Raw genomic sequence first — 18,721 nt, 5'->3', positions numbered from 1 at the left:
GTCCTAAATCTGCGACAGTATCTTTTAAGTGAGGAGACATAGTCGTATGAAGCTAGGCATAAGTTACGTGATGCTTTGCAGGCAGGTTGCATCGTTTTGCTTCTACTTACATCAGACTACATAGCCCCAGTGTTTTCAGGTCGTATTTATAAAAGTTTCTTTCTAGATTTCGTTGACAAAAATCACTAGATTTCACCAGATTAAAAAAAAACAATTTCTATGTACTAACACAACAAATGCATGTCTAGAGGTATGTATATAAGTAGGTGAAAGTGTAGGAATTATATGTATGAGTAAAAAATAATGTACATTGCACATTAAAAAAAAGGTTTATTTCAATAAAAACAGTCCAACAAGTAAAAATATTGAGAGGTTATCAAATTATTTTAAGATAGGTACATATACTACGTTAAAATTAAGAATAAATCAATTAATTATATATAGCTAATATATATTATGTTGTTACATACATTGTGTTATGTTTTTTTATTAAAGCTCGATTAAATTGCTTAAAACAAATTTCACATTTGTAAGGTTTTGCTCCAGTGTGCACTCGTAAATGCCTTTTCGGGACACATACTTGAATAAACTGCTTAAAACAAATTTCACACTTTAAGGTTTTTCTCCAGTGTACACTTCCAAATGTGTTTTCAAATAACATGCAATTACTATATTGCTAAAAACAAATTTCACATTTTTAAGATTTTTTCCCACCGTGTACTCTCAAATGTTTTTTGAAAGAACTTTTGTAAGAAAACTGTTTAAAACAAATTTCACACTTTTAAGGTTTTTCCCTTGTGTGTACTTCCAAATGTGTTTTCAAATTACCTGCGTGACTAAATTGCTTGAAACAAATTTCACACTTGTAAGACTTTTCTCCAGTGTGCACTCTCAAATGAATTTTCAAAGCACCGGTTTGACTAAATTGCTTGAAACAAATTTCACACTGATAAGGTCTTGCTCCAGTGTGCACTCTCAAATGTGTTTTCAAAGTACCGGCGTGACTAAATCCCTTAAAACAAATTTCACACTTGTGAGACTTTTCTCCAGTGTGCACTCTCAAATGAATTTTCAAAGCACCGGTTTGACTAAATTGCTTGAAACAAATTTCACACTGATAAGGTCTTGCTCCAGTGTGCACTCTCAAATGTGTTTTCAAATTACAGGCTTGACGAAATCCCTTAAAGCAAATTTCACACTTGTGAGACTTTTCTCCAGTGTGCACTGTCAAATGATTTTTCAAACCAACGGCTTGAATAAATTGCTTAAAACAAATTTCACACTTGTAAGGTTTTTCCCCTGTGTGTACTTTCAAATGTGTTTTCAAACCACCTGCATGATTAAATTGCTTGAAACAAATTTCACACTGATAAGGTCTTGCTCCAGTGTGCACTCTCAAATGACTTTTCAAAGAACCAGATTGATTAAATTGCTTAAAACAAATTTCACACTTGTAAGGTTTTTCCCCTGTGTGTACTTTCAAATGTGTTTTCAAACCACCTGCATGATTAAATTGCTTGAAACAAATTTCACACTGATAAGGTCTTGCTCCAGTGTGCAATCTCAAATGTGTTTTCAAAGTACCGGATTGACTAAATTGTTTAAAACAAATTTCACACTTGTAAGACTTTTCTCCAGTGTGCACTCTCAAATGTATTTTCAAACTATATACTTGAGTAAACTGCTTAAAACAAATTTCACACTTGTAAGTCTTTTCACCACTGTGCACTCTCAAATGTCTTTTCAAACTATATACTCGAGTAAACTGCTTAAAACAAATTTCACACTTGTAAGGCTTTTGTTCAGTCGCAACTTTCATATTTTTATTTAATGTTTTTCCTTCAGAGGTTTGACTCGTGTAACTTCCTTTGTATGATGAATCTTCAGTTAGTGTCTCCATAATTTCCAGTTTGTATTCGTCTAAAATGAATTCAAAAATCAAATTAAAGCATAATCAAATTTAAGACAGCAGAAATAGTTGATGATATAAATATGTTTTAGAAACCTGTGTTTCTGTCTTCTATATGTGTAATAGTCAGCCCGTTTGTCTTTTAATGTGTATCACAAAACATTCAATATTGTGTGTAAAGACGGTCGTTCACACAAAGATACAACAATGTCCTTGAAACTTCTATGATGTAGTCGCCCAGAACACTGCCCTTCGCGTCATCACCGGTGCTCCAAAATCAACACCGATTACATCAATGGAAGCCCAGACCGGTATTGAACCAATACAATGCTGCAGAGACCAACACGCGTTAACCTTCTGGGAAAGGCAAAGACGAATACTTCCACAAAAATGGGACGAATATAGACAAGCAGCCTCACGTCTTAAAACACAAACCACTCCGCTTACAGTAGCAAACCAAATCATGAAAAAATACCACATTGTCCTGTCGGAAGCCGCCCCCTTCCCAGCGCAAACCACACTGGCCCGCTGTCTACCAAACACAGAATTACTGCTTGAAAACCATAACGACCCGAAGCACTTATCGTCAGACATTGCCCTAAGGAAAGCCGCCCTAGAGACGATACACACCAAGTACCCAGCACACGAGTGGCTCCACATCTACTGCGATGGATCCTCGATGCCGGACTCGGGAAGAACAGAAGCAGGATATGTCTCAACGTTCTTCAAAGGCTCTATAGCTGTGGGTGCCCCTCTCACCAACTACGACGGCGAAATTGCTGCTATACACGAAGCTGCAAAAAATCTTGAGAATTTCCAACACCCCCTAAAAGTTGCCTTCTTCATCGACTGCCAAGCCGCAATCCTCGCCCTGTCGACAAATCGATACACCGACTGTGCCAAAACAATATCTTGCCGCGTCCAACTATCGAACTTGATAAATAAATAAATAATAGCTTTATTAAGCTTCTTAACTCTAAACTTACAATATTAAACCTGTTACATAACAAATCGTAATCATAACCATGGACAGGATATACTCCATCAACCTTAAAAAGCTAAATATTTTAAAAGTTTCCGTTGTACCTTTTCAATCTGTTGCATACAACATTTATAAATGGGATACCAAATTAAGCTACAATATTCTAGTTTTGTTCGCACCAGCGATAGATACAGCAGTTTAATCGGTCTTATATCGCTAAAATTTCTACAGTTTCTGATGATAAAACCGTACATTTTCATAGCATCGGATACTTTTTGCTCAATATGGTTGTTAAAGGTTAATTTTGAATCAAATATAACTCCTAAATCTTTAATGCTATTACATTTTTCAAGATCTGACCCCTGAATTACATAATTAAAATCAACCTTATTTTCCCTTCTAGAGTAACTTACTACTTTACACTTATTGACATTAAGAAAAAGTTTGTTTTTTACACACCAAGTATCTATATAATTTAGATCGTTCTGTAAATCTATACAGTTAGCAATTGTTTTAATTTCACAGTATATTTTAAGATCATCCGCAAAACACAATTTTCTGTTATTGATATCTAAAAATAAATCATTGATATAAAATAGGAACAAGAATGGACCTAAATTTGATCCCTGTGCAACACCGGATGTAGTACAGATTAATTCTGATATGAACCCATTATAGGATACAAATTGGTTCCTACCTATTAAATAGCTTTCCAGTAACTTTAAAATGTTTCCAGCAAATCCCAAATTTGATAATTTAAAGAGAAGGTATTTGTGATCAACCTTATTAAACGATTTAGAAAAATCAGTATATATCACATCTACTTGACCTTGTACATCCAAAACATCTGAAATGATGGAAAAATGGTGGCTGATTACTCTACAATGGATCCCTAGTCATGTCGGTGTTGAAGGCAATGAAGTGGCGGATGAACTTGCAAAAGAAGGCACTACTCTTCCACTGCCCCCTAGCTTCCAATTGTACACATCAGCAAAGTCCACCATTAGAAGAGGAATCAAAGCGAAGATAAAAGAGCAGCAAATACAAGCCGGTGCTGGAAAATCTTGGGCCCACCTAATAGTCACCAATCCCTCGCAACTTGCCGAGACCCATTAGTGTAGCCGTGTTCAGCACAACTACGGGGCTACCTGGCCTCCCATCTACATCGCATCGGCGTCCGCGAGAATGACAACTGTCCACTATGTGATCAGCCCCAGATGGATGCTGCTCACCTTCCAGTGTGCCCAGCCTGAAAACAGACCCACCCGAGAAGGATGAAGATCGCCTACGAGAAACGGCTCGTCTATACTGGTCAGCGCGTCACCAAATGGCTAACATGCCAAGAGTGGGCGTTGGCTAGTAAGTAAGTAAGTAAGTTGAAACTTCTATGAGTCACCTTTTTTAACCGGAATTGTGAGAATGACTCAGTTTAGGATTTCTGGGCTATACCAGAATTCTCCTAAAATATGAAATATTGTACTCATTAAACAATGGTCAAGAAGTATAAACCGGTCTGGACAGAGTATCATAAAAGATATAAGAGCAAATATATTCAATATTGCAGGATAGTTCTTTTAAATTTTTTCATAAAACATAACATAAGTAATAAATTCTTAAACAATACGTCGACTATTTATAAACTACTGAAAAAATGGATATTGTTCGAATAATTGAACATTTAAAAATATTTTTAACTTAGTGTTTAACTCCACTTTTGACAATAATTTGCCAACATCGCAAAACACGTAAATACGTAAATGACAACAGTGCTTAGTGTTTCGTGAGCGTAAGAGATATCTAGTTCCAAATAAGACTCCCCGAAACAGTTGGCACCAACCTAGAATCAAAGTTAATTTGGTCAGGATCTTCTCTGTTTGCAGAGCTCTCAAAAATCCGTCAAGGATTTATTCCACATAGATTGATACAATGCTATCAAATCTGACAAAGATTTGTTCCGCTTTTGGTATAAAGCAGCAAGTTTTAGAAGTTTTCGCATAGGTTTCTTGGTAGCCAGGTAGCCACATCTCTACATTCAGGATCTTCATGCTAGAAACTTGGATGGACAATAGCGCACATTGACATTTGAAAATCTTGTGTTAAATAGTAAGTAGTATTTAGTTCTAGGAATTTTGTTTTTATGTCATTTGTACTGATTTTATTGAAGTTATACTTCTATACGCGCGCTCCACGTTGGAAATTTGTATGGGAGTGAATCTGTGAAATCATTACATATGTAAGATAATGAGTAAGAGAGAGACAGAAGATATATTTTCTCTCGCTTCCTCTCATAATTCACTGTATGACCCAGAACTGTCAATTTTGAAATACGTTTGTGTTATGTCCTCGGTAGAATAGTATGTAGTCAGTATCCCCGCCTGTCACGCGGGAGACCGGGGTTCGATTCCCAGTCGGGGAGGACTTTTTTATTAATATTATTACATGGTAAATTAAACATAAATGCGTAAGTAGAAAAGTTATGTATATTATTGTCATTTTTAAATACTTATGAATATTGCATTTTAATTTGTATTGTATTATTATATTGAATTATGTTGCAGTGTATTGTATTGTATTTTTATATTAATAACAAAATGAACAATGAATTTTACTGCAGACTATGTGTAAAACAAATTTTGCATTCAACTCCTTTCATACATATATGAAAATAAAAATATACATTTTCATCAAAATATTGATTCAATCCTTCATTTACTATACTTTTATTACAGGTCAAATGTTGTTTATTAATTGTTAGTAAGTTGTTATTAATTCTGTTTCTCTTTCTGCTATGTCTTACCTATAGCATTACATATGTAATGATTGTGCAGATTGACTCCCCAATAAATTTGTAACAGCGAATGCGTGTATAGAAGTGTAACTTCTACCGGCAGTCCCACTGTACTGCCACACCCGTTTTTTTTTTTTATATTATTTGTACATCTCTCATTCTTCAATAAACCTTTTGTACCTTTGGATAGAAGAGTAAGAAAAAAGAAGTACTTTTAACTCGTTTGGAAAAAATATATAAATGTTTTGGATGGGTTGGAGTCAATTTTGGTTAATAAAATTGCTGCTAACATATTTCAAAACAAATTATTATAAAAATGTTCTTATCTAATAAATGTTTCTCTGAAATTTTACTATAATTTTGAAAAGGATTCTTAACACAAAAACAATTGAATTTATAAATAAGTTAGAATAGCGACCAATTACAATTGAAGACTACAGGGGAAAAACGCTGTAAGTCAATTTTTATCGATTTCTTGAGGAATACATTTTTCGTTACTTGGATACACGTAGTACAATCCACAAATATCAAACAAAATAAAAGTGCAATAAGTCAAACGTTACAAACGAATAAAATAATGCTGTACAATAGAAGAGCGCTGCAAGTCAAGGTTAAACTAGGCAACAATGCTATAAGTCAGATTTAAGTGCTCAATGCGCCTGTCCGTAGGGACAATTTACAACGGAAAATCACAGTCAGTGTTCAGCATTCATACAAGTTGTTTATTTAAGTATCAATATTATCATAATCACAGTTTGTTTTTTAACGTTTGGTGAGTTTGAACTATTGTTTATTAATATGGAAAGTGAGGACAGCGAAATTGAAGAGGCTTTACAGTCAAAAACTACAAGAAAACGAAAAAGTTTTGGGCGAATACGTGATGTAGCTAAAGCGCTAAAAGTGCAAACTCACGAAACAGGCGAGGACTGCCGTTGTAAACGTTACCAGTGTTTTGAAAATATAACGGTTGAACAAAGAAATACAATTATTCGTAATTTTAATTCTATGCTGAATTGGGACGAGCAAAGTATGTATTTGGGTGGTCTAATATCCATACTTCCTGTAACTCAAAGAAGGCCAAGAAAAGATGAAGAGAATTGCAACGTAAGAGATGGCTCTTTTTATTACAGAATTCGCCTTGCGGTAACTAATGATGAGGGGCATACATCACCTGCAAAAGACGTTCAGGTTTGTCAAAAAGCTTTTGTTGCTCTTCATGGCATATCCACGAGAAGATTACAAACTGTACAAAAAGCCCTAAAACATGGTACAACCGCCAAGGACAATAGAGGTAAACATGGCTCAAGACCCAATAAATTGTCTGAAGAAACTATGCAGTTAATTTTAAATCACATAAAATCATTCAAAGGACGCATGAGTCACTACAGCCTAAAAAAATCTAGCAGGAAGTACCTTCCAGAGGAACTTAACATTAAAAAGATGTACAAAATGTTCCTTGAGAAACATCCCAATAGAGCAGTGTGCTATGAAGTATATAGAAAAACATTCAACACACGCTTTAATATCGCCTTTGGGTATCCCAGAACCGACACTTGCAGCATTTGTGATGCTTCCAAAATAAAAATAAGGGAATGTAAAGATGAAAAATTAATTAATAAACTTAAAACAGGGCAGAAACTTCACTTGCTGAAAGCACAGACATTTTACAAACGAAAAACAAAAGCTAAACTACGAGCAAGGACCTCAAGAGAATATGAAGTCATAGCAATGGACTATAATAAAAACCTTCCAATGCCTAATATTACGAGTAACGACGTGTATTATAAAAGGCAGTTGTCTTTCTACTCCTTTAATATCCATCGACTTAGTGATAATGATGTTGTTATGTACTCGTACCCTGAGACAGTAGCTCGAAAGGGTGCTAATGAAGTTTGCTCATTTCTGTATGACTATGTGACAATCCAGCTTCCTCCTGAAGTTCGTAACTTAGTGATTTTCTGTGATTCGTGTGGGGGCCAAAATAAAAATTGGACGGTATTCCGGTTTCTACATTATTTAGTCCATAAAATAAACAGATTTGACTCTATTTCAGTGACCTTTCCTATAAGAGGTCACTCTTACATGGAGACGGATAAAGATTTTGGTATCGTTAATCAAAAAAGTGCAGCAGAAACCCCAGAAGATTGGGAAGCAGTGTTACGATTGGCTCGTCAAAAACCTGTGCCTTATAAAGTAGAAGTGGTTGATAACTACTTGGTGCGTAGCTGGGACACTTTTCTTGCACCTATGTATGTTACAAAAGCACCTTTTAAAACTAGACCAATAAGAGAATTAAGCATTTCAAAGCAACATCCCAGACTAATTTATTTCAGAGACACCTACAATGGAACAATGGTTTCGGCTGTCATTAACAAAAAAGTGACTGGTAGGGAACCACCGTATACTGGAAAAGAATTCGTTTTTCCTTCTTGATCCTATACTGAGTCACTGCCCATTCCAATGGCAAAATACAAAGATCTCCAAGTTTTAAAAAAATTTTGTTCAGAAAAAGGAAGAATGTATTTTGATCAGCTAACAAAAATTTGACTTATTTTTTATCTTAAGAATTTTACAATGTTATCGATTCATTTAAAAGATAATATTAATGTTTTTAGCTTTAGTTAAGTTAAACAAGTCTAGTTCTGTTTATTTTTTTCTTTCGTTGAATTCATATTATATTATTTTGTCAATTACAGCATTTTTGCCTTTTTCCTCCAGACCTTTGGTTGTTTTTTTTTTAATTTCTCTTGTTACCTACTGTACATGACAATTTCAATTTTATAATATCATACTCTGTATATATGAGTTGTCAAATACTCAATACAATAGTGTTTTAGCATGTTTATTTATGAATTATGAAGTTTTGAATGTAAAAATCGCGTTTTCCAAAAATTTTAAAAATTGACTTACAGCGTTTTTCCCCTGTAGTCTTCAATTGTATTTTACTGGTCCCAAATTACAATATAAAAATAAATTCTGATCATAATTATGTTCATTTTGGCTGGCGTGATTGGCGTCTGGATACAAACGACTTTTCAAATCATTTTTAAAAAAATTATTCTCAAAATAACCCTACCATTATTTATAGCTATCCAGCTTATCAATTTTTGACTCTAGATCTTCTAGTCCACTTTCTAGCAACCATCTAGCATCCAATGCTGCCAAACATTTTTTCGATAGCCTCGCTCACAACACAATGGAACGAACAAGGGACAAAAGTTACTGTTGTAAAGAAGAAACAGACTGCAACAAAATTTTCTAAGAAAAAATAATATAAAAAAGACAATTATTGCTATGTTTAGTAGTGGTAGTTACATAATTTTATTTTCGACTTGCATTCTTTTGGTTATTGCTTTAATGACATACACCATTTTTGTCATTTTTTTTTGTGTATTTTTGATCAAATCATCAAAAATAAACAAAAATTGAAAAAACATAACAGTCTAAGAATATTTTTATCGTTTTCACTGTTAAATTATATACTTTTTGAAAAACAGTTTGACTTTAAATTTGTATTAGAACATTTTAAAATTAGTCTTTCAACTTTAAAATTAACTTTTATACAAAATGAATAAAAGTAACCTTTTTTTTAACTGATTTCTGTTACTGAACAGACTCAAAAGAAACATAACATTTATGAGAACCATTAGAATTTAATTAAATGCAAAAAATTGAAATTTAAATATAAGAACAAATGTGAGAAGTAAAATTTTATTGATGGTCTTTCATTGGGTTGTGAAATTGATAGGTTTTGCCTTAGAACTAGGAAAAAGGGAAATAATTTTAAAATTAATAATGCTTTAAAATGTGGTCCAAGTATACTGCCTTGTCACATTATCTAAAATTTTCTAGTAAAGATGAGTCAAACCAAGAATAGAATACTTCACTACAGATTCCTTACTTAACAAGATTTGAGTTTGGTGTCTATAAATTGAATGTTCTATATCATATAGGTCTTATTTTAAAGAAATGTTAAAAGTGGGACAATGCTGTAAATAAAGTGAAAAAAATGCTTTACTCCAGATTTCTTACTTAACAAAATTTGAGTGTGGTGTCAGTAAATTGAATATCCTGTCTTATTTTAAAGAAATGTTAAAAGTGGGAGGGTGCTGTAACTAAAGTTTTCTAGGCTTGTCTATTCTTATTTATACTTATAAATTATTATGGGGAAACTTTATTGTTACTAACCTTTTTCAGTTTTTTGGTTTTCTTCAAATGAGTTAGGTTTATATCCATGTTGTTCTATTTCAGTATCTATGGGACATTTCTTCAAGTCTAAATATCTGTCATGTGTACTTTGCCTATTGGATTCCTCCTGAATTTCAAATTTAAAGCCATCTAACACAGCATCATCCAATTCTTCATACTCTATTTCTACTTTATATGTTTCCTCGATAATTTCTTGTTTTCCTTCCATTTTATTACACTTGATTTTATGTATCCCAATAACAATTTTAAACAGAAGCTAAAATCAATATAGAAATTATATAAGGAAACGCACTTAGATAACATTACAGAGTTACAGACAAAACATGAACATAAATAACATGATATAACCCTGATAGTAACAATTGTTTTAGCCAATTATTATTCATTCGTAAAAAGGTTTTATATGCCAAAAGGTCTTCTACTAATAATTCAACTTATTTAATATTCCTTTGCATAACCCTCTACTCTCGATCAATTTTTTTCCGCATACGTTTTTTTTAAGAAGTGTATGATTTTTTAAGCATCATTATTACAGTTAAAGCTACTACACATAATTTTAACTTTTTCACCATAATTATCTTCCTGTGTGTTTTGTTTACTCTGAACACATAAAACAAACTTCATTGTTAAGTTATCAATAAAAAATTAGTAAAAAGCATGCCTACATGCTAATTAAAATTAAGATAGTTGCAAAAAAACACAAACTCACATTTTTCTAATTTTTCATACTAAATCAACGCGCGCAACTAATATTTTTAGTTGTTTTTAGTACTGGGAATCAGTAGATCAGTGATCAGTACTCATTCAGTACTGCTACCACAGACTGCTACTGAAATTAGCATAATAATGGCTAAATAAAATGGTAAAATGGCAAGCGGACCTTAGACAAGGAGTTGGTTGAGTTCACGGACGGTTCGTCCACCGAACTTCGTCCAAATTATTATTTTGACTTGACATGACAATTACTTTGTCATGTCAATTCAACTCAATGTGGTCGTGAGAGAGGTGGTTAAGAGCAGTCGAGAGTGTGTTATGAGTGTATTCATTGTACCATGGGTCAAGAGCATGTCGAGAGTGTTGAGCATCGAGCAAAAAGAAGACAGTTTGTCGTTTGTCTTTTTGTTCGATGATGTTGAGTCCGTTAAGTCACAGAATAATAAACAATCAGAACTCCCACTCTGCTTGACAAGATAAGTAGGCACATTCGCACGTATTCATCTCGTTCGCGCAGACGGAATCATCCATGTTTTAAACGGAACCAGTGTTGTTCAGTGACATTTTATCTGTTGTGCATAGAAAAATTAACCCGGTTTAATTTATATACGGCAACCATAGACATAATATGCACTATTTTATTCGTACTTAGTTGAAGAATAGATTCAATTATTTCAAATTTACTCACAGAATACACCATCCCAACGTTAGAACACAACATAACTCGATGGAACACAAATACAATATGTATTATGTATTGTATATTGTATATGTCTATAGTGTAAGTGTATTCTAACCTACGTGTTTCGAACGTGAACTCGAATATATTTTTTATAATGTATGCTTGGCTTGAACTGTGGACTTATTGATAAAGATCTTAATTAGAGCGAATTATATTTTCAAGTGTAAGCCACACTCAATCAATTAGCTTTATAGTTCTATGTAACTAAGCTCAAAATTTAAAAAATGACTTGCAAAATATTTAAATCTGTGATATTAGGTGCCCCAGGTTCTGGAAAAGGCACAATTTCCAGTCGAATTTTAAATGCATTTAATTTAGGATACTTGTCAAGTGGGGATCAACTAAGACAACATATTCAAAAGAAATCTGGTAAGTACAATAAATCCAATTAACTGAAATACTTTTTTCTGTAAAATCATTTTATTCTGTTTATAAGTACTCATAGAAGTGTTTTGCAGCTATTGGTTTAGAAGCCGAAAAATTTATTAACGCTGGAAAACTGGTTGCTGATGATGTTATGATTAAATTTATATTGTCTGAACTAAATAATTTATCAAGTAACATCTGGTTACTTGATGGTAAGTATTCCTTTAGTTTTTTCTCTGTTCAGTTTCGGAACTTTTGTAGTATATGGGTTTAAAATGACAATGTATTCCGCTTTCAGTGTGCAAAAATCGTTTGTGCTTTGAAAATTATCCTGCTCTTTCTATCTGTATCTACTACTTTTTTATATAAATTTGTCATAATCTAACCTAACCTAAAGAAACAATAATTTTCCCTGGTACCTAGATAGTATTTACTATATCGTTCATCCGGAGGAAGAGGGTTACATCTCAAAAAAGAATATTTTTCAGGAGAGTCAGTTTAAGTTTTATTTGAAATAAAGAGATTTATTTTATTTAAATTACAGAGTGTCAAGTTACCATTTTCATTTTGTAGTTAAGATTTTATAAGTACTTTAACAATATAACAATATCTTTATTTTTAGAAAATAATATACATTCCGTGAACATAAAATTATTAAAAAAAAAACAGTGTCACAAACGAAAATATTATTTACTTATTCCTAACCGTTACATATACAAATAGTCCTCCACAGAATATAGCTCAAGAGCTACCAGTAATTTAAATATTTATACAAACTTAATCTTTCCTCCCTTTTAATAGGTTCAGGCAGTTTATTAAACAATTTGATGCAGTAATAAAGAGCGTTTTTTTCTGTTATACTTAACCTGTGTATTGGAATTTTATAATTATATAACCTGGTATTTACTATACTATTGGGCTCAAAGAGTATTTTATTCTTATATAGAAACAGTAATCATTATTGAATAAATACAGTGTAAACTGTTAAAATATTATTACTCCTAAAATGCCCTCTACATGATTCCCTACTTTTTAAGTCAAACATAACTCTGATTATTTTTTTCTGAACCAGAAATACATTATTTATGTCCCTACTGTGGCCAAAATTTATTAGACCATATCTAAATTTTGCTTCAAAATTAGCATGATACACTGTTTTTAACGAGTTACTATTCATGTATTTTTTTAGAACTCTAAAGCTGTAAATCACCTTACTCAAAGACATACATAACTAGTCAACATGTTTATCCCAACATAAAAAACTGTCAATATATAATCCTAAAAATTTGGTACTGCTGCTAATATTTAAAGTGTCATTATTTACAATAATACTGTTTGGCATATCTGAATGTGCATAATTTGTCTTAAACAAAAGAAGATCTGTTTTATTTTGATTTAAAACCAACCTATTCATAGAAAACCAGTCTTTAGCTTTCTGGAACTCTAAACTAGCATTAACGCTTAGAACAGACATGTCTTTACCACTGACTAAAATGTTTGTATCATCTGCATAATTTGTTATGCTGGAAGTAGTATTAGCCACTAGACCATGAAGATCATTGATATAGATCACAAACAGTAAAGGACCAATCACACTTCCTTGTGGTACTCCAATATTGATAGTGCTTTCAGATGAAATGCCTATTTCAGTGTTTTTATGTATTTTTACTAAATGTCTCCTATTTGCCAAGTAGGACTTAAACCAGTTCAATGCTGGTCCACATATACCATATTTCTCCAATTTATCAAATAATAGGTCATGCACTAAACAGTCATATGCCTTTGATAGGTCCAAAAAGAGACCCAAAGCCATATGACCAATCTCAGTACATTTCAAAATATTCCAGACAAATTGAAAAATCGCAGTCTGAGTTGATTTTCCCTGTTGATAACCATGCTGATTTGCACTAATAATATGACATTTTGTTAAAAATTCTGTTATCTGCCTATACATAGTCATTTCTAAGATTTTTGAAAAGGAACATAGAAGGCTAATTGGTCTATAGTTATTAATTAATTTAGGATCACCCTTTTTGTAAACAGGTGTTACTATGGCAGTTTTCAGGCATTCAGGAAATACACCAGATTTTAGTGAATTATTTATGATTGTAGTGAGAGGATTCACTATCTCCTTTATACAAAGTTTAAGGATTTTAGTGGGTATTTCATCAATTCCACTCATTTTGTTTTTTAAATTTTTAGAATTTTTACTGAATGAATGCTTACTGTTTCTATATAAGAATAAAATACTCTTTAGGAACTTTGAGCCCAATAGTATAGTAAATACCAGGTTATATAATTATAAAATTCCAATACACAGGTTAAGTATAACAGAAAAAAACGCTCTTTATTGCTGCATCAAATTGTTTAATAAACTGCCTGAACCTATTAAAAGGGAGGAAAGATTAAGTTTGTATAAACATCAAATATTTAAATTACTGGTAGCTCTTGAGCCATATTCTGTGGAGGACTATTTGTATATGTAACGGTTAGGAATAAGTAAATAATATTTTCGTTTGTGACACTGTTTTTTTTAAATAATTTTATGTTCACGGAATGTATATTATTTTCTAAAAATAAAGATAATGTTATATTGATTTTTGTAAAAATTAGTATAATAAAGTGGTACGCAATGTTCTTTTTCAATTAATGATAACAATCCCTTTTTTGCATCAGTTATACTAGGTTTTGCAGATAATGCTTTCTTGAGCTCGATTTTATTAACATTAATTTGTTTTCTGAATTTATAATTTGTACCTCATTATAATCGGATTGTTCAAAGGAGGTTTTATAAACAAAAATCCCAGGGTGAGTTTTTTCCAACTTATACATTTTGATATTATTCAGTTTTACATCATTAGGTAGGTTGACAAATAGTTCCGCTGTTAAAGCTTTAAGATCGTAAATGTCAGTGTGACATAATTCCTTTAGTTTATACGCTGTACCTTTCTTTTTTTTAAATCCTAATTATGCACGCATATTGATCTGGGGAAAATATAGGAGCTGATTTTCTAAATTTTTTAATCTCCTCTATTAGAGCATGCATACTATCCCCTTCATTTTGTGAGTGGCCAGATATAAAAAATTTGTGCGTTATAGAGTTAATGTTCAAGTGCGTGATTGCGTAGATAAACATAGCTATTATGAACCAGTTTTTATTTTGCTCAACACAATTATCGGAATAAAATATAATGTCAAGTTCATCCTTATTGTGTTCGGCCAAATCTTAAAGATAATTTAAAATACATGTACCAATGTAGCCTCCCCTTCATGCCACATAAAACATGAGCCTTCGTGGCATTTTATATCGTATAAAGTAAAGTTAAATACCTTATGTTTGGACACATAATAAAAACACGAAGCGTCTCCGATTGGACACGGCAACACTGCCTGCAAATCAAATACCACTACTTTAGTTTTGTCATCACTGTCCTTATCTTTTTCCTTTTCTTTCCTACTTAAATCCTTCTCTTTTATATGTTTGTTATATTTTTCTTCCATATCCTGTTTGTGCTCATCATTACAATTTCTATACTGTACACAGTCTTCACACTGATCTTTTTTGGGTAAATGTAAAGCTAAATTAAATTCTTCATTAAATATTTTACTGTAAATGACAAAGTTAGCACAGGGAAGGTTCTACTCATTACATTGTTTGGTATAATCTCTGTGCAAGTCTGCAATCGTTTTACTTCCATTGATACATTCCTTACTGGTGGTGGCCCTACAGTAATGGCTTTCAATGCGTTTGATACTGTTGATTTGATTCCTTACATTGTCATTATTTTTTACATTTTCACTAATTTTACAGTGATTCCCATGTCTTTCTCTTTGGTCCTTTTCCAATACCCTACCGCTGTCACATAAATTCAGCTTTCTGAAAACTGTACTAATGCTTTATGGTTAATTGCTAAGGTAGCCATGAAAAAAAGTTTGCAAACACGAATTGTTTTACCATTAATTAAAAAAAAGTTGGCGTTATTCGGTTTTCTCGGATTCTGTGCATTCGTGTATTTATAACGCGGTGTTTTTAACGCAGTTTTTGTATTGGATAATATAAATTCCCTTTGCTTTTCAATATCTTGCATATTCCAATAGTCGTTAAAATTTTTTTCTCGCTGACCCGGCAATATTTTTTCCGAACATTTTAACTTGCATTTTAAGCCACAAAGTGGCAAGATGGATCTCTTTTCCTTAGTTACTTTACTTTTTACGGTTTTGCCATCTATCGATTTATTCACATGCATATAAGTATACTCTTGGCCACTATTTCGCAGTTTTTTGTTTTCTACTTTTTTCCATGTATCCGGGTTTGTAATTATCTTTCTAGTTGGTTTAATGTTTTCAGATTGGCGATTTTCTACTTTTCTTTTTTTTAGATTTAGGTAACTGTAGGTTTTTTACCAACGAATACTAAGATGCAATAAAGAAAAGTAATTAAGCTTACTGCCGCAATTTTTGAGAATACAATTTTATTTGTATAAGTAAATTACTTATTTAAACAAACTACCATTTTTCATAACTATATTTTGGTCAATAGGGTTACATCTCAAAATATAATTAAATCCAAAAAAAAACAAACAATACTGCTTACAATTAGTGTATTTAAGAAAGTTACATTTACAGATGTAACCCTCTTGAAGCGGAATGTAATTACATGTTTTGTTCCATTTCGAATTGTCACCTTAATCCTTAACTATAACTTATAAAAGTGTCTACTTACTCTTAATAAAAATGGTTACAACACAAAATGCACCTTTTTTTAATCTTCAGCGTACACGGGTTTTCGTTATATCACAAAATGTAACCTTCTTGGTGAACAAACTTGAAGCACACACTGTCAAAGGCAGTAACAAACCAAAATGGAACCTTGAATCGTAGCGCCATCTATGTAAATGCAGTATAGTTACAACTTCCATCTCGTGGCGTTTACGTGCAAACTCACTTGTACCCTTCTTTCCCTTAAAACTACAGTACATTTTAGGTACATTGAGATAAAAAAACAACAATTGACATTTTTCGAGATATAACCCTCTTCTTCCGGATGATCGATATGTATATGAATTTTTATTAAAATGAGAATTATAAAACATTTGTATCAGGCTTTACTGTTAAATACAACTTAAGTTTACTGTGACTTTTATTATAATTGTTTATAGTAGTACATATATTTTCTAGGTTTTCCAAGGACATTATCTCAAGCTAAAGCATTCTGGGAAGTCGAAAAATTAGACCTAGCTATAAATTTAGTTGTACCAACTGAAGTGATAGTCAGTAGAGTGACAGGAAGATGGGTACATCTGCCAAGTGGTCGAGTTTATAATGATACATTTAATAAACCTAAAGTTCCTGTAAGTATCTCAAACTTGGATAATTACTGTACTACTGTAAAGGCAGGATAATTCTCCTTTCTATAAAATATTTACACTTCTTTCATAGTTTTCTTGTTTCAGTAGTATATTTCCTAGTTTTATAGGTACCATTTTAGACCCTACTTTATTTGTAGACATTTTCCTTATTGTGGTGCCACTTCTATCTATCAATCTTCTGAGAACTTCTGTGTGGGTGTGCATAGAGAAGTTTTGCTCCAAAATTAATCCATTAGCCACAGATTGTCTCACATTTGAAAAGATTCTTCTACAAATTTTTGAGGTAATCAGCGATTTCAGAGATTCATTTGTCTCCTGTAATAACAGATGCCTTAAGAATGCTCCTCTATAATATCTCTTGAATTTCTCTATTACTCCCTGGTCTAACAGCTGAATTAAGCTCGTGACATTTGGTGGCAAAAATCTGACAACTATGGCATCATTTTCTAGGTTTTGAGGATGAGTTGGCGCATTGTCAACAAGCAACAATGCTTTGAAGGGATAATTTTTTGATTTTAAAAAGGATTTTACACTTGGGACGAATTAATTTTTGAACCATTCTAAAAATAAAATAGTCGACATCCATGAGCTTTTTTGGCTTCAATAAAAAACTGGAAGTGCTTTTTCTGAAACCATCTTTTAGAGCTCTTAGTTTTTTTAATTTCCCAACCATATAGGCCTCAATTGGTGAGCCTCAATAATTGAACTGTTATTCCTTGTTTATTCATTTTTAGGCCCGGTGCACTGTTCATGTTTTGATGCAAGTGATTTTTTGGGCAGCATTTTGAAATGTAATCCAGTCTCATCTGCTTTGTAAATTTGATCTTTAGTGTAGTTTGCCAATGACACATCTACTTAAGTTTTAAAAATATTTACAGCATCATGGTCAGCAGATAGCTTTTCTCCGCATAAATTTCCTTGACGAAAAGCATACCTATTTTTCCATTTGTCTAGCCACCTGAACTTGCTTTAAATCCTTCACCTTCATCACCCAACATTTCAGATAACATTTTTGCCTACTTTTGAATTATTGGTCCAAATAATGCTACTCCTATGGTTCTTTGTTGTGTAAACCACAAATACGCAGCTTCATTTACCTTCTTATTTTGACTTAGTTTCATAGTTTTCTTGTTTGACATTTTCGAAGAATGTTACTCAAATTTGCTTTTCATTTTAATCCAATCTGAAACTGTAGAAACGCTAATAACCTAAAAATCTTCTGTTGTTCTTTAAATTCGTGTGTTTTGAAGTTTCATAATTCTGTCTCAACTTTTTCTAGGGTAAAGATGATATCACTGGCGAGCCCTTAACAAAAAGAGGCGACGACACACCGGAAATAGTTAAGAAGAGATTAGAATTATACGATGAATTAACTAGACCTGTAATAGAATTTTATAAAGAGAAGCAGATTTTAAGAGACTTCGCCGGAGAAACTTCTGATGAAATTTCTCCAAAAGTGATTAGCTACTTAAGCAAAGTTTTATAAACAACACAAGAAAAACGGAAAATTTAAAATAGTTTATAAACTAGTAACACTGAAGTCAACATATTTGTTATATTTTTATAATTTTTTTATATATTAAATGTTATTTTATATGTTCAGTTCTGTATCTTTTATAGTAGTAAAAATGTTCACAATATA

General features: G+C 32.4%; 2 protein-coding genes across 4 annotated transcripts; one reads left to right on the top strand and one right to left on the bottom strand.

The window, feature by feature from the left end:
* Positions 1–322: 322 nt before the first annotated feature.
* Positions 323–10,809, bottom strand: LOC140436439 (uncharacterized). Of its 3 annotated transcripts, none has more exons than XM_072525264.1 (4): positions 10,598–10,809; positions 9,868–10,144; positions 8,756–8,937; positions 323–1,920 (listed from the first exon to the last, which is right to left on the bottom strand). In XM_072525264.1, the coding sequence occupies exon 4, from the start codon at positions 1,898–1,900 to the stop codon at positions 782–784; it is 1,119 nt and encodes a 372-aa protein (XP_072381365.1). In that variant the 5' UTR covers positions 1,901–1,920; positions 8,756–8,937; positions 9,868–10,144; positions 10,598–10,809; the 3' UTR covers positions 323–781. The 3 variants fall into 3 exon arrangements, with proteins under 3 accessions (XP_072381365.1, XP_072381364.1, XP_072381363.1); XM_072525263.1 differs by having other exon boundaries at positions 8,756–8,922; XM_072525262.1 differs by lacking the exon at positions 8,756–8,937.
* Positions 10,810–10,978: 169 nt separating this feature from the next.
* Positions 10,979–18,721, top strand: Ak3 (Adenylate kinase 3). The gene is made up of 4 exons (XM_072525261.1): positions 10,979–11,713; positions 11,803–11,922; positions 16,889–17,061; positions 18,359–18,721. The coding sequence occupies exons 1-4, from the start codon at positions 11,569–11,571 to the stop codon at positions 18,563–18,565; spliced, it is 645 nt and encodes a 214-aa protein (XP_072381362.1). The 5' UTR covers positions 10,979–11,568; the 3' UTR covers positions 18,566–18,721.

The sequence above is a fragment of the Diabrotica undecimpunctata genome, chromosome 3 (genome assembly GCF_040954645.1).
Source record: "Diabrotica undecimpunctata isolate CICGRU chromosome 3, icDiaUnde3, whole genome shotgun sequence".
In the NCBI taxonomy this organism is placed as follows: Eukaryota; Metazoa; Arthropoda; class Insecta; order Coleoptera; family Chrysomelidae; genus Diabrotica; species Diabrotica undecimpunctata.
Note: the sequence above shows the minus strand (reverse complement) of the source record. Positions and strands in the feature narration are given on the sequence as shown.